The sequence below is a fragment of the Lactuca virosa genome, chromosome 8 (genome assembly GCF_052849685.1).
Source record: "Lactuca virosa cultivar CGN04683 chromosome 8, Lactuca_virosa_CGN04683_v6, whole genome shotgun sequence".
In the NCBI taxonomy this organism is placed as follows: domain Eukaryota; kingdom Viridiplantae; phylum Streptophyta; class Magnoliopsida; order Asterales; family Asteraceae; genus Lactuca; species Lactuca virosa.
This window is the reverse complement of record NC_136433.1, coordinates 95,477,654-95,502,603: the sequence shown is the minus strand read 5'-3', so window position 1 is coordinate 95,502,603 and position 24,950 is coordinate 95,477,654. Positions and strand designations below refer to the sequence as shown.

Genomic DNA, 24,950 nt, shown 5'->3' with positions numbered 1-24,950 from the left:
TATGATGAATCTTAGACCATGCATGTGTTATCGGGAAATCGGGAAACAAATTTTTAGACAATGAGATTGATTGGATTCCATGCCTCGTGTCCATACAATATCTTTAAGAACAAAGGAATAGTTGGTCACTTATCTTAGGGCCATCATTTGATTTGAATCAGAGTTCGACAATTGCTTCGGAAAGCACACTTTGCTGTTTAGCTCAAAGTTATATTTGCAACTATAATTATAGACTTATCCAAGTGGGAAACTGGTGAATTAAGGTGTCCAAGTGTAACACTCATGAAATTTTAATTTTTTTTTTACTTTTTAAATAAACACAAAAACCATCATTCATTACAATTTGTTTTCAAAATGAGTTTCACATCAGAGTTTTCCCAGAAATCATAACACAAAGCATGAAGAGGTGCACGATTAAGCCTTCGCCTTCCCACGCTCATTTGGAGTACCTGAAACATAACCAAAACTGTAAGCCCAAATCTTAGTGAGTTCTCCCAAATACCAATACATAACAAACAATACAAATATAATATTTGCATGCAATGGGTCCACAGCTAACAGACTGGATTACTCCTGAGCCCACAACATAAGTCTGGCTTGCCCCTTTAGCCCACAACTTATGTCTGGCTTGCTCCCCGGCCATCAGTACGAGTCTGGCATGCCCTTCCTAGCCCTCAACTCGTATCTGGAATGCCCATGAGCCCTTAGTATGAATCTGGCATGCCCCTTTCTAGCCCTCAACTCATATCTGGTATGCTCCATGGTTTGTTGGTTACAGCACAAAGCGGTACAACCTCAACCCAACCCACACAATATTTCGACATATAACAGATAATATCATAAGCAGATAAACAAGCAATTCACAGGTAGTCCTACAGATCTACCAGACTAGCATAACAAGACTAGCATGCATAACTATATCATACTCAACATATCAGCGGTATCAGGTTATCAAACCAATGGGCCGACCTTGGTGCCTTCAAACCGAAAGTATAGTGAGGAAGACTCACCTCACACTGACGTATCAAACAGAACCTCTGGCCGCTAGCTCACTAAGACTTTGAACTATCATCATAAATAAACCTCCAATTAATAATTGGATTATCACCTTCTTAATTCATAATTGTCCATTAACCTTTATTAACTGGGCCAAGCCCAAGTCCAACCTTGATCCAGAAAGGTCCAAAATATACAAGGCCCATAAATGGCCCAATTTTCCAAATTGGGCCCAACTTCCTAACAGACCTCATCCTAAGACCCAATTCCCTTAACCGGCCCAGAATACTTCTACTCAGAAAGTTCATTAGGGGCCTAAGCCCAAAATGGCCCAAAGATGGTCCAAAACCGAAGCCCAACTTGCAAAAGCCCAACAGAGAGCGTACGATGGGCGTACTATGAGGCTACGTGGTGCGTACGCGAGCCTCGCATTGACTGCAAACGTGGGCGTTGACTGCGTACACGAGGCGTACCCTCGTAGAGTTCAAAACTCTAATAAGTGCTTAATGGCTTAAGCACTTAAGCCCAAATTCCAGATCCATCGACGAAATGTATCTTAGAACCATAAAGTCTCAAACTTTAAGACTTTGGACGTCCAAAAAGTCCTTAATGCATGGTCTTAATCCATTAAGACCTCCTATAAGCAACATAAAGCCAAACTAGCCAAAGAGACCTCGTTTTTATAACTTAGAACCCTTCCTAGGGTTTGAAAGGACAACTCAAAACGTCCAAGACAACTCATGCACAATATTGGGACTTTTGGGACAAGAAGAGTACAAAAAAGCTAACAAAACAAGATCCACACAATACAAGCACAAAGGCAGAAGCTTTTTACCTTCTGGAGCTTCTAAATGACAAGATGATCTCAGATCTACAAGCTGGCTTCACTCTCCAAACACCTTGATGCAACTTCTTCTTCTTCAACCACACAAGAAACATACTCTTAGCTCACACACACACACAAAAGAGAAGCTAGGGTTGCCAAGAAACGATCCCAGGACTTGGAGGCTGAAAGGATGGGGGTAAAGTGTCACACCCCGGCCGACGACGGAAATGCCGAGCTTGTGCGACGTCATCATGGTTCACAGTTATTGTTTACATTGAACAGTATAACACAAATGTTATTTTTATATTACAAAATATATTACATATCGTACTAAATTTTTAGAATACAAGAAACCAAAAATTACAAGTAGTGCTTAATCAGATAAGTACAATAAAGATAAAAAGTGCTCTGACGATCCCATGAAGATTTTTCAAAAGATTGATACGGCCGACTCTTATTTTCCTGAGAATACATGTGATTTAAAAATGTCAATATAAAGTTGGTGAGTTCACAGGTTTGTATATTTGTATTAACGTACTTTTTACTCCAAAGAATATTTTTATTGTATATAAGTATTTTCAAACTTATATTTGTATGTGTACTTTATTTCCAAAAGTACTTGTTCTATCGTATATAAGTATTTTCAAACTTATATTTGCTTTTAGGCGTGATTATCAATGTTACATGAGTTCCCATAATCGAGCTACAGACGAGTTGTTGCCCCTCACGACGCTTCATCGGACGTCGTAGTGTTTAGACAGTTATCACACGTGACTTGACCGTCGATGGTTGTAGCTAGCAACCGCAGGTGGGGTGTCAGCCCGTATAGATCTATACATAACTCTCCCGCTCACTTAAAATTTAACGATTATAGGTAGGAGACTTTTCTAAGTGTTACACTTAGATGATGAACGTGTCTCATGTAAACCCTTGAATGAGTAGTACTAAAAGTTTTAGTCTATTTAACTTTACATGTTTATGTTTACCGGTTTATGTTATATAATGATATAAAAAAATTATAATTATATCGTTAAATTGTTTTGTAAAATTTAATAGGCAGAGTAGCAACAATGTGTAATAATTTATTCATAGATTAACGGCAATGCATAATATAATTTATATTATGTGGGCAGAGTAACGACAATACATTATATAATTTATATTATGTGGGCAGAGTAACAGCAATGCATAATATAAATCTATATTATGTGAGCAGAGTAACGGCGCATAATATAATTTATATTATGTGGATAGAGTAACGACAATGCATAATATAGTTCTATATTATGTGAGCAGCGTAACGATAATGTTTACTAAATTTATATAAACGACAATTTTAATGGTAAATTGTTATAACGATTATGCAACTAATTTATAAAAGAGATATAAATAATTTACGATTTATATAAACAAATAATATAAAAACATGTATCATCCCCCGAAAAATGATAAAAAGTTTAACATGGGGCCGTGAAACTCACTTTCGAAGCGTGCTTTTATGATAAACTTCTGTTAGAGCGCGGTCAGAAACTTGGATAATCAGCCTTAAGGGTGGGGTGAATTTTCATTATATTTGAGAGAGTTGAGATTTTTGTGTAAAGAAAATTTTTGCATTCTATTTATATTAAAATTTTAACCGTCTTACGTAAATTTTAAATGTTTATCTGTTTCTTTTGGTACATATCCATTTTAGGCGAGTCACTAATAAAATTTGCCACCTACACTATTCTATTAATTGTAACACGTACTACATATGTAATCCAATAACTTTTTGTTTGGATAGAATTTATAAGATTCATTGTAATAAATTTTCCTTAGTCATTGGATTAAATTTGTTCTCATAATATCTATAGTTAATGAACCCAATTTAATATATATATATATATATATATATATATATATATATATAAAGAAACCCTGTCTATTAAGAATTGAGATAAGTGGGACGAGGTGGGACGTTTGTGAATTAAACAACTATTTTTGTGGGATTTTTATTGAATTTTGGCTGATTTTCCTATGATTTTTCTTGAGGTCAGGATGTGTATTTCTTGTATGGTTTTTTGTTAGGCGCGTCAATCATAGTTCCTTCTACTCTCACCGCCAATATAGTCCAATACAACTCTTCCACAAAGCTAGACATGTGTCTCCTTCTGCCTGCTCTCATTTTCCTATACGCTCTCTTCTCGAGACCACCGATTATGGATACTTGGATACCAAGATTGCTTTTTTCCATTTCACAATCCATGAAAGCTCTCCATCCACTTTTTCTTTGCTACACAATATCTACTTCATCTCTTCTTCTTTCTCTCTCTAAAAATGATGCGAAACGAAAGCCCTTGCTCTCCGATGTATGATTCCGATTGCATTTAGGTAACTGAGATGTAACTTTTTCAATTTTTCATGTTTGATTTACATCTATTTCTTCGTTGTTGGTCAATTTTCGGTGGAACTTTTAAGGATTGATGGTGTGCGACATTTCAAACTCCTGAAGGCAATCCCTCTTCCCGTCTACCAAATCGGCAACATGGGTGAGTCATTACACATTTGTCCCACACCCACCGCCTTCCTATTTTGTCTTCTCTTTTAACATACCACCATTATTTGTTGACTTCTCTCTTCCATTACCAATGTACTTGCTTATCTTCCCTTCTTGATCTTTGTCGTAGCTTCCACCTTTCTTCTTTTCTTCTTCTTTATCACACATATGGACGACATATCTCCCAGTTTTCTCTTCCTTCAAGACCGTTGATGGCCTCAAAGTTCAATTTTTGAGTTTGATTTTATGAGCTCTAATCTGTATTTTGTTTCTGATTGAAGGGGAATTTATGGAGGCAATCAGTATTGACGAAAGCTTTTTTTTAGGGTGGGATCGATTGAAACAAAAACAAGGAAGTGGGTCATTTAACTTTCAAGTAAGCATCAAATAATTCTTTTTGTGACACCTTCAAATTCCATTATGTGTAAAACTTTATGTGCGTTTCTTCATTTTGTTAAAATTTCAATTTTTTGGAAACCTCAATCTTCTCCATTGCGAAAATTGAATTGAAGAATTTTGCAGATAAAAATAGGGTTTGTGGTGGGAAGAATGGAGTAGAATATTCTGATTTCTTTAGCAATTAGGTTAGGAATTCCTTTCTTATTTAATGTCATGGATTTGCATGTAATTAGGAGAAGGTTGAAGATGTCAGCCCCTTTTGCTACTTCTTCATCCATAGAGCACATGTACTTAAGTACTGCAAACAATCCAAAACTTTAGACTTCAATATTAAGGTATTTTCATTACTCCAGTTGATAAATTTCATGTATTAATTATTGGGTTTGATTGCTTCTCATATGCCTTAATTTTCTATGTGAATCACCAGGTTCATTTAATGGTTATAAAATACTAATTTTTTTACTACAAGGTGGAAGATACCATAACTCTATAAACTAAAATGGAGAGGAAACATCCATTGGAAGTCAAACGGTAGTGAACTCTGTCAAAAGTCATGGAATGGCATTGTTTGTGCTGGTTCTTCAATCATCCAAATGTAAACATCAAGTAATTTCTCCATTCAATTTAGTCCAACCATTTGAAAGAGATCAAATGATTGTCGTAAAGGCGTTTTATAGGGTTTACATAACATCAAAGAGGTTAGATGATTGGAAGTTTACAAAGATGCCTGCACGTAGATACAAATTTGAATGCTTTAGGCATACCAATTTTGAATAATTTTGTAAATGAAAAGGTTCAAAGATATTTCGATGAGGTAAACAACAATGTATCAACATGGAAGTTATGGATGGAAGGTGATGCTGAGTTGGATCATATTTTCTAATTTTGGTAAAATGTAATAACATTTTCTTCTTACTCTTGACATGATGTACTGTTGTTATGATGGATGAAGCATGACTAAAAAAAACCCTCCCAAAACTAAAGCTCTAGGTTTGTATATGTTTAATGGTATCTCAAAGCATTTGTATTCAAGCATAAATCTTGCGATTATATTGGGAGTGATTTGATTTTGAACCTAGAAAAGTTGTTTTTTTCTCCTAAACAAATTATTCTTTTTTTTATGAGAGTACTAATAGAAGCATGATCCTCACGAACAACCTGATTCCCAATTATCATGTAAGAATTTGATTATTACAGTAAAGATTAATTCTTTTTATGTTCAATAATTATATGCTAAGTTTTACACATTTACATGTATATGGTTTATGTGGTTGTAGATTATGGAAGTGGTTCCGTTGACCTCCTCTTGAAGCATGGGGGGATTAGGGGAGGGCAAAGTGGGCAGCTGCACAGGGCCCAATTTTTTTCATTATATATTTTTATTTAAAAATACAAAATTATAATAAAGATAAGGGCTATTTTTTTCTTGTTCGTCCTGGACCTTGAAGAATATTTCGTTTTTCAGGACCGGCCCTGTCTTGAAGCTATAAAGAAAAGGTTAATCAATACGCAACTTTGGTTGCAAAAGGATCTTTATCAAGAGGTGTAAGAGATCTATGTGAAAAGTTATCACGTATAGTCATTAATAATGATGATTTCATTTTTTTCTAATTGGGTTTTCATTTACTTGATCATGGATTTTGTTGAAAAAATATTTTACTTCAGTTATCGAAGATGTGGTATATCTCAATATCAGATGCTCCAGTTGTTAAGGTCACATTATATAAGGTTTGCGCTTCATGTTGATATTTTCATGATTATGATATTAATTAATTCCTCACCAAACTAATACATGTTTGTGCGTAAGGTTGTTATATTCAGACTCCACCTTCAAGAATCATCTACTACTGCTTTTGAATGGATTTGGAAGGATTGCAATTGGACAACATCTAACTCCCGGGTTTAGTTTAGATTTATGTTTTTTATTGTGCATTCTTATACTTGACATAACCACTACTCAAATCATTAATCAAGCTTTTTGTGTCGTTATTTCAAATGAATATAGATAAACACTTGTTATTCACCAATGTTCCAATATAAAGTTTGTATCCAAACTATCAAGTCCATTTATCAATATTTTTACTTTATAATTGTTTTGAAAATAAAAATAACAAGGTGATTATAAATATAATTGAATTTATATAAGAAAAATCACTTGTGTATGTTTGATTATACTTTACAAGGAACCAAAAGTTTTATGTATTTTTGTAAGGTTTCTTGACAAGTACTTCAGATTGCCAAATTTATACTTGAGAGTGAATTACATTAATGGTTCTGAGGCATTAAGACTTCCCTAGTATATATATAAAAGCATACGTTTGTTTCAATATTTACCATACAAAAGTTGATTGATATATATATATATATATATATATATATATATATATATATATATATATATATATATATATATATATATATATCAAGTGTTATATGCCGATTTGTCATTATATAAGAATTAAATTTTATCAATTATATATTAAATATTATTTAATGATTAATATAATTTTTAATAATCGGTAATTTACGCCGTAAAATATAACTAGTTAGTTATAATAATCGGTAATTTTCGCCATAAAATATAACTAGTTAGTTATTGTTTAAATTACGAGAGTTACAACTTTTATGTAAACAAAATTTGTATTTTCATTAAAAGTAAACATTACAAATTAAACCTATTATATTTGATTTACGTCACGTTCGCGAGTGAAACTTGTTAACTTAATTTGACTGTTGTCACATAAAAGGTCCATAATGGGGTTTAAATACCCAACAAACCCTAAAAGTTAGGGTTGCACTCGGACATACGTACGCCCTGCGTACATATGCGTACGCCCAACGTACTCATATGTATGCCTAGTGTACTCCCCCTCCGAACAAAATTACCAATTTTCCCCTCGGACCTCTTAGGGCTAAATTCAACCAATTTCAAAGACCAATCATGACATATTAATTTACTGAAGGAAGGATTTGGAAATACCTGGAAACACGGGATGTTACACTAAGCTCATAACTAAATTGATATATACTTGGATTAGAAGCAAAAAAGTCATTTTTGGGTTGCCCTCATAACTAGTAACTGAATATAATGACATTTGTAGAGAGATGTTGATTTATTAATTTATTATAGGATTGCTAAATTGTAATAAATGATTGTTAATATATTATATTATTAATATTAATTTGAAATAGTAATAGTTAAATAAGAATTAACCAGAATTAATTTGGATTTAATTATGGGTTAATTAGAATTAATTAAATGTGCAAAGACTTAAGTTGTAATTGTTCAAAAGTTGAGCAATGGAGAGGTTCCAGAACCTTCGAGAGGTGGACGGTTTTGGATAGCCCTTATTAGGGTTTTTGGAAGCCTCCTGAAGATAAGGATACTGGATAATATCTTGAATTTGAAATATTATTATTTTATTCAAGATTAGGGTTTCTAGGGTTTTCCGATCAGCTATAAATAGGACCTGGTGCCTCATTTTCGTCCACTCCTACTCCCAAGAGAATAGCCGGTTTTTGCATCCCTTTTCCTTTCTTCTCTTGTATTCTAGTTGCTAGGGTTTGGTACAAACCATTAGAGACACTAAACTTTTGGTTCTAGCTTTCTGAAGAACCAAAGGAAATGATCAAAGAGATTTATTTTCTATAATAATTCTAAGGTATGTAAACCCTACTTTTGTTATTTTCGAAATTAGGGTTCTCTAGAGTTCTTGATGTTCATTGTATGTTGTTATCAATTAGAGAAAACATAGATCCTTTATAGGTTGCATGTGCACTTAAGTGTTAGGATTTTTCGTTACTCATGTTTTGTTATAATCTATAAAACCCATGAGTTACAACTGGTCATAATAGTCATATCTGAACATTTCAACAAGTTCGTTACCTAGATGTGTACAAAAAAATAGTTACCCAAATGTGAATAAAACGAAAAGTAATTACCCTGATAAGACAATTTCTTTTTTTTATTAACGCGGTCGATCATAATGTTTGCAATATTAATTGATTCAGTTAAATTTCCTTAAAACAATATCTATGGCCATTTGAGCATTTAAATTGGTCACGACATGTTTGAAGCCGTTTTTGGTAGCATACTTATCACATAGCTCTCTCTCTCTCTCTCTCTCTCTCTCTCTCTCTCTTTCTCTCTCTCTTTCTCTCTCTCTCTCTCTCTCTCTCTCTCTCTCTATATATATATATATATATATATATATATATATATATATATATATATATGACAAGAGTAATGCTACGATATAGATAAAAGCTATTTCTATTTTTTGTATTTTAAATTTTTGTAATACATGGAACAAACTTCATTGAAGATGGTGTTCTTTGTCATATTATTAGTCTCCAAATCAAAATATTATACAAAATCAAAATTAGAAGCTAACATAAAAAAATTGAATTATCAGGGTAATTACTTTTTCGTTTTGTTCATATTTTGGTAACTTTTTTTTGTACAAATGTAGATAACGAACTTGTTGGAAATGTTCACATATGACCATTATGACCGATTATAATTTGCTACAGCCGATCATAAATGGTCATGTATGAACACTTCTAAAAAATTTGTTACCTATATGTGTAAAAATAATTACTTAGATGCAAACAAAATGAAAAAGTAATTACTTTTGATAAATCAATTTCTCATTGCTTCTATAACATAAGTTACAAAATTTTATTACAACAATATTCAAAGTGTAAAATAGAAAAAAATTTGGATTTATTTTTAATCATGTTTAACTTTTAAAGCATTAATGATAAGTTCAATAAGTGACAAGTCTATTTATTATTCATCAACGAAACTTTATCATAAGACCGGAGGGTGTGAGAGGGAAGCTTTCCCTCACTTTTGGTCGGCCATACCCCTCTTTCCCTCACTTTCCTTTCCCTTGCCTAAAAGCCAAGGAATGGGTGGGAAGCCCTTCCCTCACTTTTTTTTTTATATTAAATAAAATAAATTTTTTTTGATTTATAATTTTTAATTAATATCAAACATAAAATTTAATTAAAAATAAAAAGCATTTCATTAATTAAAATAAAAATTACATTAACCCTAATATTTAAATAAGTAGAAAAATAAAAAAAAAAAACCGCAAAAAAAAATCAAACAGCCTACAACATAGAAAACATAATTAATATCCTAATTTTATTTAAACCAAAATACGTCACTCGGAATCATCGTCTTCGTCATCGCCTTGATCATCTGCATCATTCTCCCCAGCGTCACTCTCGTCGTCGGAATCTTCACTCTCGACGAACATATCAGAATCCTCGTCTGATTCGTCAAACAAATCATCGTGAGATAACTCGTACGGGGGCTGAATATGAGCCCTATAAATGTGCTCCATCAAATCAGCACGAAGGGCTTGATGAATGTCGCGATTGTGTACTTCTCTTCTATTCACCCTATACTCTTGTGTACCAACGGCTACTCCTTCGACATTTGGCAAAACTTCATTTTCGTTGTATCGGCATATCGCTCTTCCTTCGTCTTCAAGAATCATATTATGCAATATGATACATGCATACATTACGTGTTGTAACATTTTCACCTCATATGACCTTGCCCCGACCGTTAGTACTTGCCAACGTCTCTTAAGTACACCAAATGCTCGCTCCACATCCTTCCTAGCTGACTCTTGCGCCTCTTTAAACTTTTTCCTTTTCGGGTCGTTAGGACATGTAAACGATTTCACAAAAACAGACAAGGGAGGATATATACCGTCAGTAAGATAGTATCCTGTTGGATTAGGTGTCTAAGCCCATAACTATAATTGGTATGTACTTGAATTGATAGCAGCACAGTCCTTTTGGGTTGCCCTCAACCTAGCAACTGGACAAGGAAATTATGAAAGGAGAGATATTAATTTATAAGATTAATAAATTAATATATATATATATATATATATATATATATAAATGATTTATTAATATGTTATTGGATTAATATATTAATTAGAAATCATTATGTTTAAATTAATTGTTAGCCAGAAATTAATCAGAATTGATTTTCGGGTTAAAAGAATTAATTATAAGGTGCAGGGACTAGTTTGCAATTATCTAATAGTTGAGTGGAAGGCTCTAGAACCCCCTTGGAAGAGGGTGGACGAAATCTTTAGGGGAAACCCTAATAATTTCGTCCATAGGGGCTTGGATAAGGCCCTTGGGTTTGCTTAGGCCCTAAGCAAAGGATAACTAGGGTTTCCCTTAAACCCTAGATCCCTCAGCTATATAAGGAGCCTCCTGGTTCATGTTTTTGGTCACTCTTTCTTTTGAAGAAACCCTAAGGCCGAGATTTTGCATACTCCCTCTCCCCTCTCTCTTCTACTTTCCTTCTTGCTAGTTTGGGTGTGATTCCATTAGAGGCATTACACTTGTGGTGCTAAAGCTTCCAAGAAGATCAAGATCAAGACCAAGGGAATATCAATTGTTTGCTATAACAATTGAAAGGTATGTAAACCCTAAACCCTAGTTTGTTAATTTCGAAATTAGCCTCTCTCCTCTAGGGTTCTTGTTTTGCAATTCAATGTTGTATGTTCAATAGTTAAAACATAGATCCAAAGTAGGTTGCATGTGAACTTAGGAATTGTTTTCTAGTTTATTTGTTGTACCTAAAACCCATCAGTGGTATCAGAGCCATTGTTGTTTTAAATTGAATTGCTACAATTGTTGAATTGCAAATTAGGGTTTATAGCTATTAAACCCTAAAGGCCAATTTTTCGATTTATAGGGTTTTGGATCAAAGGGTTTTTCGAAAACCCTAGCCTCCAAAGAACCCTAATCGAAATTAGGGTTAGGGTTTTGAAAAACCCTAGCCTCCTCCCTTATGAATTTCGAAATATGCTAAGAGGATAACTAGGGTTTCTTGTTTTGGATAATTGTTACTTAATTAGATTAATTGGATAATTATCCTTACCCTATTTTTCGAAATTAGAGGGATAAGGATTAGGATTAAATTAATTGATTAATTTAATTAGATAATCCTTATAAGATTTAATAATTTGATTAATAGTTAATTAAAAGATAAATATTAAATCTAGTTAATTGGTTTATTTAAATTTTAATTTAATAGCTTAAATTTCGAAATTTATAAACCCTTGAAGTTTTAAAAGGTTTTAAAACACACCTTATATATATATATATATTATAATTAAAGGTTTAATATTATATGTATAAGAATATGGTCAGTCAAATCGCTAGTATGCCTCATTTACGAAGCTAATCTATAAGGGGGGTATAAGGAAACTGCCTATAAAATGGTAGTTGAATGGGTGTCCACTCTCACCCACCGCTTCCTTGATTAGTGGAGGGTCGTTAGCAGAACGGATTTGATAGGACAACTACTTCTCATTAAAAGTATAATGATATTAAAAGTACTAGAACATTATTTTCAAAAATCCCAACTCTAGTTACTTTAGGAAAAATGTGAAAAGTATGCTAATCCATGAAATTGCACATTATGCTTTATTGGTCGTTAGTGGAGCGTGTGTGGTTAACCAGCACACTAAAAGGCACTAATAAAGAGTAGTAATGGGTATCTCATAATTGTCATTTTGATGGAGCGTGTGTGGTTTACCAGCACATCAATAGTTAATGATAAAGACAATGAGGTTACCAAGCACATTTGCATGGTTATTCACATCTTGTTTGTGATCCTCGGCATCCCAGTCACAAATAGAAGAGCATAATCTGAGATCAAAACATGCCATCGAATAGTTTCAATGTATCTCAAAAGAATTAGGAATTTCACTTCGTTTGTTTCGTCTAATGGTGGAATTGGTGAATCGTCATTCACCTACCTTTATGAAATTTGCACTTGGATCTCGGCATCCCATTTCTGAGTTGTGAATCTTCATAGTTGGATCCTAACCTTGATATTATATCTTTGGGTTATTTTATTAAGGTATCTTGAAATCTAACTAAAACTTTCTTTCTTTTCAGATGTCTACTCCTGGAAACACTTCTGCTTCGTCCTCCTCCAACCAAAACTTCTCTTTGCTCAATATTTGCTCCAAAGTCGTTATGGATGGCTCAAACTATAACGATTGGATGCGCAACATCAAGATGGCTCTTCGTTTCGAGAACAAATAATATGTTCTTGAAAAGGAGCTCAAAGAGCTTGATGAGAATGAAGCTACTCCTGAAGATCTTGCTGCCTACAAGAAACATTACGATGATGCTACCAAAGTGGCATGCATCATGGTGGCAACTATGTCCCCAGAACTGCAGAGGTACTATGAGGACTACTGGCCTTTCGAGATGAACAAGGACCTTATGGAAAAGTACCATAAGCGAGCTCGTCAAGAAAAGTTCGAAGTAGTCAAGTCACTCATGGCTTGCAAGATGAAAGATGGGGAGTCGGTTGTGTCACATGTGCAAAGAATGCAACGCTACATAGAGCGTTTGGTCAAGCTCAATATTCACTTTGATGAGGAATTGGCCATTGACATGGTCTTGAACTCACTTCCTGAATGTTATGGTCAGTTTATTCTAACTTACCATTTGAACAATACTGAGCAGACCTTGGCCCAATTGCACAACTTGTTGCAGACAGCTGAGGCAGGGATGAAGGGTAAAAGTATACCCTCCACACCTACGAGTGCCCCTGTTTTGGCTATTGGACAGGGAAAGGGGAAAAAGAGGAAAGGTCCTCCCAAGCAAAACTGGAAGAGCAAGGCTCAAGCTGGGTCATCTAGTAATGGCCCAAAGGCTAAGCCCAATGGTTCCACTCCCCATGTTTCTGATCCAAAAGAGGCAGTTTGCTTTTACTGCAACCAAAAGGGGCATTGGAAGAGATCTTGCCCACAATATCTGCAAGATATCAAGGATGGCAAAGTGAAGCCATCTTCGGCAGGTATTTACACTATTTCTGCTAATAACTCATTATCTTCTCGTTCATGGGTCCTTGATACAGGATGTGGTTTTCATATCTGTTCTGATTTGCAGGGTCTAAAGGAAAGTGAGGAGATAGAGCGAGGAAGGATAAACCTGATCATGGGAAACAGAAAGTCTTCACCAGTAACCAAGATCGGAGTTTATCAGCTTCTGCTTAGTAATGATGTTAGATTAGATTTAATAAATTGTTGCTATTCGTCTGAGATGACGAGAAACATTATTTCATTTCATGCATTGTTCAGACAAGGTTTTACATATTCTTTTAATGATTTGAATGGTTCAATTTCTGTTTATAAGAATGGTGTTTTTATGTTTGAAGCTTTGCCTTGTAATGGTGTGTATGAAATAGTGACTTGTGTTGATAGCCTAGGAAATAGTGTACTTAATATTGACTTGTCTAATAGTGTAGACAAGGCATGCTTGTGGCATTGTCGTCTTGGACACATTAACAAGAAACGCATAGCCCAACTCCAAAAGGATGGAGTGTTGGAATCATTTGACCTAAAGTCAGATGATATGTGTGAATCTTGTCTTTTGGGAAAGATGACAAAATCACCATTCACAGGGTCTTGTGAAAGAGGTGAAGGTCTGTTGGATCTCATACACACAGATGTGTGTGGGCCCTTCAGATCAACTACAAGAGATGCTAATCGATTCTATGTGACTTTCACTGACGATTATAGCAGATATGGATATATCTACTTGATCAAGCATAAGTCAGAAACTTTTGAAAAGTTCAAAGAGTTTAAGCATGAAGTCGAAAATCAATTGGGCAGAAAGATAAAGATACTTAGATCCGATAGAGGCGGGGAGTATCTTAGTATCGAGTTTAACGACTATCTGAAAGAATGTGGGATAGTCTCACAATTGACTCCTCCTAGGACACCACAGTTAAATGGTGTAGCTGAGAGGCGCAATCGAACCTTGTTAGACATGGTTCGTTCTATGATGAGTCGGGCTTCGCTTCCCATTCACTTCTGGGGGTATGCCTTAGAGACAGCCGCCCACATCCTCAATCTTGTCCCTACAAAGAAGGTTGCCAAAACACCTCACGAAATGTGGACAGGGAAAGTTCCCTCGTTAGCACACATTAAAGTCTGGGGTTGTGAAGCTTTCGTAAGACGAGAGACTCACGACAAGCTAGCAGCTAGAAGTGAGAAATGTGTTTTCATTGGTTACCCAAAGCAGTCTTTTGGATATTTGTTCTACAGGCCTAGTGAAAACGTGGTCTTTGTAGCACGAAGAGGAGTCTTTCTTGAAAGAGAGCTCATATTCAAAGAGGACAGTGGGAGCACTATTGACCTTGAAGAAATTCAAGATTCAGCCAATGAAGGAACCTTAGATGACACTAGCACTCAACCAGAGGAAACAGTTCCTGTTGAACCAATCGATAACTCATTACCTCTTAGAAGATCCAATAGGGTGAGTGTGCCACCTGAGTTGTATGGTTTTCATATTACTTCAGATGGTGACACATTCATAAGTGACAGAACACTGGTAAACTTAGATGAACCAGTCACTTATAAGGAAGCAATGGCAGGCCCAGAGGCTTCCAAGTGGAAAGAGGCAATGGACAGCGAGATTAAGTCCATGTATGACAACCAAGTTTGGAATTTGGTTGATAGTGCACCAGGTCGTAAGACAGTTGGGTGCAAATGGATCTTCAAGAAGAAGACAGACATGGATGGAAATGTGCACACATTCAAGGCTCGACTGGTTGCAAAAGGTTTCACTCAAACCCCAGGGGTTGACTATGATGAGACATTCTCGCCAGTGGCTAAGATTAAATCTATTAGGATATTGCTCGCCATAGCTGCCTTTCATGATTATGAAATCTGGCAGATGGATGTCAAAACTGCTTTCCTTAATGGGAAGTTGGCTGAAGATGTTTACATGAGTCAGCCAGAGGGTTTTGTTGATGCAAAGTTCCCCAATAGAGTGTGCAAGCTTGAGAAATCCATTTATGGATTGAAACAAGCATCTCGCAGTTGGAATCTTTGCTTCCATGAGAAAGTCAAAGAGTTTGGTTTCTCTAGAAGTGAAGATGAGTTCTGTGTGTATATCAAGGCTAGTGGGAGTATAGTAACTTTTCTGGTGTTGTATGTCGATGACATATTACTCATTGGTAACGACGTTCCAACCTTGAAAGAAGTTAAGTCTTGGCTTGGAAAGTGTTTTGCCATGAAAGACCTTGGAGAAGCTGCCTATATTCTTGGGATTAGAATATTGAGAGATAGAAAGAAGAGACTAATTGGACTTAGTCAGAGCACATACTTGGATAAGGTACTAAAGAGGTTTAGTATGGAAAATTCCAAGAAGGGAGAGCTACCTATCCAGAGCAATACCAAATTGAGTAAGACTCAATGCCCGAGTACAGATGTTGAAATAGATGACATGAGTCGTGTACCTTATGCTTCCGCTGTCGGATCGATCATGTACGCTATGACATGTACTCGCCCTGATGTGGCATTTGCTTTGAGCATGGTCAGTCGCTATCAGGGAAACCCAGGTAGAGCTCATTGGATAGCAGTTAAGAATATACTCAAGTATTTGCGAAGGACAAAGGACTGGGTCCTTGTGCTTGGTGGCAGTGATACTTTGAGAGTAGATGGTTACAGTGATGCCAGCTTTCAGACGGATAGAGATAACTTCCGTTCTTAGTCGGGCTGGGTGTTTTTACTGAATGGAGGAGCAGTTACTTGGAAGAGTTCCAAGCAAAATACGGTGGCTGATTCTACTTGTGAATCAGAGTACATAGCAGCAAGTGAAGCGTCGAAAGAAGCAGCTTGGTTGAGGAACTTCATCGGGGATCTCGGAGTTGTTCCAACCATCCAGGAGCCTATGGAACTATTATGCGATAATGAAGGAGCGGTTGCCTTGACAAAGGAACCGAGAGATCATGGTAAGACCAGACATATCGACAGAAAGTACCATTTCATCAGACATAGAGTTGAAGAAGGTCATCTTATAGTAAAGAGGGTGTCATCTGAAGATAACCCAGCAGATCCCCTCACAAAGGGTCTGAGTAGGGCTAAGCATATTCAGCATGCTCGGAGCATAGGACTGAAAGATGATATTTGTTTTAGTAGTTAGATTAGTTTTTTGAAACTTGTAACAAAGTAAATGTAATTGACTTTTGGTGATTAAATAATAAAGTATTATTTATAAGTTTGGCTACTACCTTTTGTCAATTGTTTATTATTGTGTTTCATTTTTGCATGTTTTACTTCCTGAATAATGAGATTATTCAAACTCCACAGTCGCTCGTACTCTTGGAAGTAAGTAGTGAATTAAGACTGTCATGAATTGGATTGCAGATTGTCTAAGGATAGACATGGCAATAGAATTGCTGCAATGTTCATGAGTACTCAGAAATTGAGATTTGAGTATTGGATAAACCCTCGCTCAGAGTATTACTTCATGGAATTCATCACGAGTAATACTGAGACGATAATATCTTATAATCTTGAAACAAAGATATATGAGTTGTAATTTACAAGTCGGTTATGCATTGGTGATGCGAAAACGCATCAGTAACTTGGTGTTATAAAACGTATTGTCATGTATAATTTGATGAGTAAAAGATACAAGCATATGAGTCAACGTTTATTCGTTCCTTTTGCCCTAACAGGAAAAGCGATATCTGTGGGCCCCTCGATGATTTGGTGTTGACTTATGTGCTGGGCCCAGCCAGGACTAAATTGATGTGTTCAATTAGAAGTCCTACATCATCACAAATCAGGAATCGGGAAACATAGATTCTGGACAAAGAGATTGATTACATTTCATGTCTTATGTCTAGGGATATCCAGCAGAACGAAGGATTATATGATCACTTATCTTAGGACACGTAACTGACTGGGTCAGAGTTCGGCAGCAGCTTTTGGAAGCAACAATTTGCTGGTCAAATTTAGAAGGCATACTAGCAATTATAGTTACAGACTTATCCAAGTGGGAGACTGTTGGATTAGGTGTCTAAGCCCATAACTATAATTGGTATGTACTTGAATTGATAGCAGCACAGTCCTTTTGGGTTGCCCTCAACCTAGCAACTGGACAAGGAAATTATGAAAGGAGAGATATTAATTTATAAGATTAATAAATTAATATATATATATATATATATATATATAAATGATTTATTAATATGTTATTGGATTAATATATTAATTAGAAATCATTATGTTTAAATTAATTGTTAGCCAGAAATTAATCAGAATTGATTTTCGGGTTAAAAGAATTAATTATAAGGTGCAGGGACTAGTTTGCAATTATCTAATAGTTGAGTGGAAGGCTCTAGAACCCCCTTGGAAGAGGGTGGACGAAATCTTTAGGGGAAACCCTAATAATTTCGTCCATAGGGGCTTGGATAAGGCCCTTGGGTTTGCTTAGGCCCTAAGCAAAGGATAACTAGGGTTTCCCTTAAACCCTAGATCCCTCAGCTATATAAGGAGCCTCCTGGTTCATGTTTTTGGTCACTCTTTCTTTTGAAGAAACCCTAAGGCCGAGATTTTGCATACTCCCTCTCCCCTCTCTCTTCTACTTTCCTTCTTGCTAGTTTGGGTGTGATTCCATTAGAGGCATTACACTTGTGGTGCTAAAGCTTCCAAGAAGATCAAGATCAAGACCAAGGGAATATCAATTGTTTGCTATAACAATTGAAAGGTATGTAAACCCTAAACCCTAGTTTGTTAATTTTGAAATTAGCCTCTCTCCTCTAGGGTTCTTGTTTTGCAATTCAATGTTGTATGTTCAATAGTTAAAACATAGATCCAAAGTAGGTTGCATGTGAACTTAGGAATTGTTTTCTAGTTTATTTGTTGTACCTAAAACCCATCATATCCACGCTTATATGCTACCCCATTTGCTTGAAAAGGTACATCATGTGACTTTCCAAGGTAGATATCGTTGAATACCGGCGACTGGTCTAGCACATTGATGTCATTGTTTGCACCAGCTGGACCAAAGAATGCATGCCATATCCGAAGCTCATGTGATGCGATAGCCTCTAGAATGATCGTCGGCTCTTTGTGGTCGCCTCTCATGTACTGACCACGCCATGCATTGGGGCATAATGACCAACTCCAATGCATGCAATCGATACTACCTAGCATTCCAGGGAATCCATGCTTGCATTCATGCACCGTATACAATTGGTGGATATCGTTGATAGTTGGTTTGCACAAATATCGTTGCCCATAGACCAAACAGATCGCTTTGCAGAACTTGTACACACACTCCCGCATGGTACGCTCTGACATCCTAAAATACTCGTCCCATTTGTCTGCGCCCATGCCGTATGCTAGCTGACGAATTGAAGTCGTGCATTTTTGAATGGGAGAGAAACCTTTTTCCCCCTTGCATCTATTTTCCATTGGAAATATGGAAAGCGGCCTTCCAAATCGCCAACAATACGTAAGAATAGTTCCTTCCTCATCCGGAACCGATGTCGAAACTTTACAGCGTAGATGGCATCATCTGCAAAATAATCTTCTATAAGGCGATCGTGTCCGGCTTCGTGATTTCTACGTAACGGCGGCTTTCTTAGGTTAGGTCGTGCACGTGATGTTTCGCCTAGTCGGTTTTGATAGTATGCAACCGTTTTCGCCATGACGGAACCGATAAACTTAGCCTCCTCTACAGCCGTCGAATCGGATGATGAAGATGATGACATTTTGAATTATATTTTTTAGAGAGAAATATAGGTTATGGGTTAAAAAAAATGATAGAATGTTTGAGTATTTATAGGTTAAGAAAAAGGAAAGAAAAAAGAATATATATATATATATATATATATATATATATATATATATATATATATATATATATATAACGGCTATATAGCCGTTTGGAATAAAAAAAGAAAAAAAAAATCGTACAGCCAATGGTTAGAAGAGAGAGAGAGCGGGACTCAACCCCCCCCCCCCCCCCCCGCCCCGCCCTCTTCCCGCTACTCCTTTCCCGCACCCACGGTGCGGTGTGTCTTCATGCGGGAACCGATCCCGCGGTCCACTCTGTCCGGCCTAATAATATTGGCAATTTATGATGTAAAGTCAAAACGCCACGTCTATTTGATTATCGACAAGTGTTGATCAGTAATCGTACGTAGCAGACCATAAACTGACGTGGCTTTCCTACTCAGTTTCCACGTGCCAATCGTCTGCCTTGCAATTTAAAAACAACTTCTCCACTTTATAAATATACCTTTTCAGTCACGCTTAACGACTACACATCAACCGTCGTTTTATTTTTCCTCAAGACGAAAATGAGTCAGGGACAACCAAGACGACCACAACCTGAAGACCAAGTGCCCATCACATATGGCGACGTATTCCAAGTCTCCGGTGAAATAGCCAACAAACCCATCACCCCACAAGATGCCGCAACCATGCAAACCGCCGAGAACATGGTTCTAGGTAAAACCCAGAAAGGCGGACCTGCCGCCATCATGCAGTCAGCTGCTTCGGTCAATGAGAGCCGCGGCGTCGTAAGCCATTACGACGTAACTAGCGCCACCGGAGATCAAGGTGTCACTGTATCCGAAGCTGTAGTCGCCGGTCATCACATCGTAACCGAGTCTGTCGGCGGAGAGGCAAAGAATATATAGAACTTGAACTTTGATTCACATTTTTATTTATAATCGAGTACTTCCACACAATTAAGTTGAAGTTTTGAAATTTTACAGGTGGTGGGACAATACGTAGGAACCAATACGGCGTCATCTCCTGCTCCGCTGATCTCCGGCGGTGACGATCAGGTTACAATTGGAGAAGCACTGGAGGCTGCTGCCTTATCTGCTGGAGAGAAACCGGTAGACCAGAGTGATGCTGCAGCCATACAAGCGGCAGAAGTCCGAGCAACCGGTCGTATGCAGGTGGTACCGGGTGGCGTGGCAGCGAAAGCTCAGGCTGCGGCTTCTCAGAACGCCCGAACTATGCGTGATGAGGACAAGACAAAGCTTGGAGATGTGTTGGTGGTAAGTATTGATCGAGTTTCTTGATATCTGTAAATTAACAGGAAGAAAATCAGTTGAAGAACTGAGTCGATATAATATGGATGCAGGATGCGAGTACATTGCTGCCGAGAGACAAAGCAGTGACGAGGGAGGATGCTGAGGGGGTGATTGGGGCGGAGATTAGGAACCAGCCGGAGTTGGCTACGTACCCCGGTGGGGTTAGTGCGTCGATGGCGGCAGCGGCCAGGCTCAACCAGAAGTGAAGTGTGTATGTATATATATGTGGTGCACGTCAGCACGTGCATATATAACGTCGGTTGTTTTTGTGTGTGATATGCATAAATATGAGGTGGTGGGAAATGTCGAGATAATCTTACTTGTATGAAACTATATATAAATGTCATCTTTAAGCATAAACATACAAGTATGTCTTTTCCTATCGCTGATAACGTCCGATAATCTTTCATTATTAAATATTTATCTTTATTATTAATATAAGATTAATAAGATAACCGATTCATGTTTACTTAATTTAAAACCTCGTCAAGTTTTCAACTAATAGTTGGTCAAATTTAATGTCTATATTTAAGTTATGCTATTAGCTTTAACTTGTGACTAAAAAACTATTTTATTTTGTCATTTTCTTTGGTTAACCACTTAACAATCTAATTTTTTTGTGCTAAAAAATTTTAATTTTTACCATTATAAGTTGTATTTGTATTAAAAAAAAATCATCAGTTTTCAGTGTTAAAAAACCACCTATATAAGTTGGTGGTTAAACCGATATTTTGGAAAAACACACATAGTGTTTTTGGTGGTTAAACCGATATTTTGGAAAAACACACATAGTGTTTTTTCGTAATTAAAAGCGACTATAATATGTAACAATGTCTGCGGCAGCGTTGAAACGTATTACCAAAATTTTGTGGTTCTTTTTTTGAACTTTTGAAAAAATATTGTTTTTTCTTTTTTAATTATTCCCTTTTTAAATTATATATATATATATATATATATATATATATATATATATATATATATATATATATATATATATATATATATATATATATATATATATATATGCTACAATTCAAACCTGTTCTTTTATTAATTATAAAGGTAAACTACGTTATAATCCGAGTAATACAAAATTGCTAAATTAAAATAATAATATAGATAATAATTGTAACAAATAAGTGGAACTGAAGATTATTTCACGTAATTGATTACCAAACATTTAGCGTAACATCCCAAAAATACCGAGTAAAATTTTCATTTTTAAAATAAGTCAAAATCATTCATTTATAATCCATTTATAATCCCAAAAGACGATCAGAAAAGTAAAATCATAAACTATCATTAAAGTATGAATCTCCGGGATGTAGTGCGATCAAGCCGGGTTCTTCATTTTGAAACTGGAAGTACCTGAAAAAATCTAAACCATAAAATCGTAAGCACAAAAGCTTAGTACGTTTCCCAAAATATCATATCCCATACAAATCAGTGGACCTAACTCTCGGATATATTCCAACCCAACATACAATCATGGTTCTAGTAATGGGTTATGTTTCAACCCAACATACAATCATGAGCCCAACCCTAGGGTATATTGCGACCCAATACATATCAATGTGCCTAGCCCTGGGGTTTCTTTCAACCCAAAAATAAAACTATGGGCCCAGCGCTGGGGCCTAGCCCTAGGTTTTATTTCAACCCAATCATACGTGCACGAGTCACAAATATAACCATCAACCTACATAACACAATCCAAGTGGGTCGGCATTGGTACCTTCGACCCACAAGTATAGTGAGAAGACTCACCTGAACTACTCAACATAAGTCCAACAGCTACCTCGGTATTGGAACATCCAACCCAAGCTTCCTAAAACCAAACCGAGACCAGCCCTTAGTCAAATGCTCAATTCTACTCAAGTTTGATCAAAAGTCAAACTTGTCAAAAAGTCAACGGTCAAAGCAATGTCAAAATTGTCAATCAGCAGCCCTCCACGTCGTGGGCACTAAATTCCAAAACAGCCGAAGATTCCCCAGTCGCTACACTGTAGCATCCTAAGTCCACGTCGTGGGGACTGGTCTGAATAGCTCAAACGAGTTTAATCCATTTTCTTCTGATTTCAAGAGCTCCAAGTCTCATATCTGGTCCATTCCAAGGACTTAATGGATAAATTTTCCAACTTTATCCCTTGAGTCATCCCAATAGGCCAAAACTTCTAACCCTAAGTCCTTAATATCATCACGAGGCATGAGTTAACCCATTAAGCTCTTAATCCACCAAGACACCCCACCAAACTTTCCAGAAGACCTTCATACCCAAAATACACCATAAAAATATATGCTTTATGGACATGCATGTCCACTGCATGTTTACCCCCAAAATAGGTCAAATCCAAGGAAGAAAATGGTTCAAACTTGCACATGAGGCTAAATACACCAAGGAACACAAGATCTGAAACATATAACCTCAAATGGACCTCAAGGATCCATAAAGTTTCCAACTTTATGGAGTCCATTCCTTCAACTCTCACAATCATGAAGAAAATGGACAAGAACACTAGATCGAGAAGCACAAACCAAAAAGTTGGGAACTTGAAAACTCACAAGGGTCCAGAATATGCACAAGATGATGATGATGATGCTTGTTGGATTAATGTTCCAAAACACCTTCTTCTTCTTCTTCTTCAAGGCACCAAGAATATCAAAATGGACCAAAAATATTTAAGGGAGGCTATGGTTTTGAGGTAATGGGTTGGAGGCTGAAGAGGATGCCCTAATCCTATGGAAATGTTGTTTAAGTATGGGAGGAAACCCTAAAATTTCGGGCTTGGTCCAGAACAAGTGCCACACTGTGGCCTCTATTGCCACGTCGTGGAACTCATTAAAACATGTGTTCCATTTCTTCTATGCCACGTCGTGGGCATCCTTGCGCCATGTCGTGGCATTAGAGTTTTCCTAAAAATCCATCTTTGGAACCTGATAAATATTAAGCTAAACCAATCTTGGAACACGGGTGTTACAACTATCCTCCGCTTAAATTAGATTTCGTCCTCGAATCATTCCTTACAACTTACTCTGCCACACCAGATGATGGCCTACCAACACTACTAATGAAGCCTGGACTCAGCAGAAACCATGTGTCTTGATGAAGAACGAACCTTAACATTCCGCCCCCAGACAACAAAAGGAAATCCAACCGCCCCACCCAAAAACTGGAAAAACCGCAAACCATGTCTGACATACAGACATACAAAACCATTACAAACCACAACCATAATGACTCCACACTGCAACCCTGATTAGAACAAACCTATCAGACCCTGAATTATCCAACTGATACATGGAAATCAGTACCCTAACCATTTGTCGTTGTCGGCAACCTTACATTCGAATACGAAGACGAATCCCAACATAAGACTCAACCCTTGATGCCAAACCAACATATAAATCACATCTTGTTAACCAAAGATTTGCATTTTGATCTAACCGAGATTCTCCTGGTTCCACAATAACCTACCAAATGACTGATGCACCAAATTTCTGATCAGGTGTTGAAGTTGATGACCTCACACACGACTGCACCACGAGACTTCAACCAAGAGTCCAACTGACAAAAGCTATTCATAAAGAAAACTCGAGAGACCACTCAAAACCCTAATTATGCTAACAAACAATCCAACACTTGGAAGCACTCAATGGAAACAACTACCTCTTCCTCCCCATCTGCAAGACCCAATTCATAGCGACAACTACTCAAGGCGGGAAACTTCTCAAAAACTGGAACTATAAACCAACTCCATCAATAATCTTCCCAAAACTGGGAAACCATCAGTCTAAACTCCAGAAACCATACCCTAAGATTGATGATCATCCATTTGGCATACTTACCCCTAGTCCCTGACTAGGAACACCACCAAACCATGCAGAAAGAATACCCAAAAGATCTCGATCACAAATTTCACCCAAACCCGAAAGTTGTGTCCAAAAACATTAAATGTACACTTGACTTCCTAACAAGTCATCGCCAACCCGCTGCTCCCATGAGCATAATGATGGTCAATCCAAGAATCTCACATTGCATCCAAATCCCTCATCAGCTTAGGTGTACATCCACCTGACGAATCACTCGAGACATTTTCAGCGAACTTCATGACTCGAGATTTCAGAACCAATACCAAATCATTGGTAACCAAACTCCTAATAACCAGCCCGCAAGAAAACAGGTTTATAGTGCAAACATTCAGCAAGAGACTTTTGATTCCCTACTAATACTCCGAACAAACTTCTACTATCCACATGGTCCAAACCAGCTGGTCATTGAGTCT

General features: G+C 36.7%; 1 protein-coding gene across 1 annotated transcript; it reads left to right on the top strand.

Moving 5' to 3' along the window:
* Window positions 1-19,923: 19,923 nt before the first annotated feature.
* LOC145133980 (late embryogenesis abundant protein D-34-like) lies at window positions 19,924-20,876 on the top strand. The gene is made up of 3 exons (XM_079068921.1): window positions 19,924-20,250; window positions 20,344-20,634; window positions 20,721-20,876. The coding sequence occupies exons 1-3, from the start codon at window positions 19,924-19,926 to the stop codon at window positions 20,874-20,876; spliced, it is 774 nt and encodes a 257-aa protein (XP_078925047.1).
* Window positions 20,877-24,950: the final 4,074 nt, after the last annotated feature.

Bases quoted from the DNA above. Each gene is read 5' to 3' on its own strand.
- LOC145133980 (XM_079068921.1), top strand. From the start codon at position 19,924: ATGAGTCAGGGACAACCAAGACGACCACAACCTGAAGACCAAGTGCCC. The intron at 20,251-20,343 runs GCAAAGAATATA...GAAATTTTACAG, and splicing joins CCGAGTCTGTCGGCGGAGAG to GTGGTGGGACAATACGTAGG. The intron at 20,635-20,720 runs GTAAGTATTGAT...ATATGGATGCAG, and splicing joins AGCTTGGAGATGTGTTGGTG to GATGCGAGTACATTGCTGCC.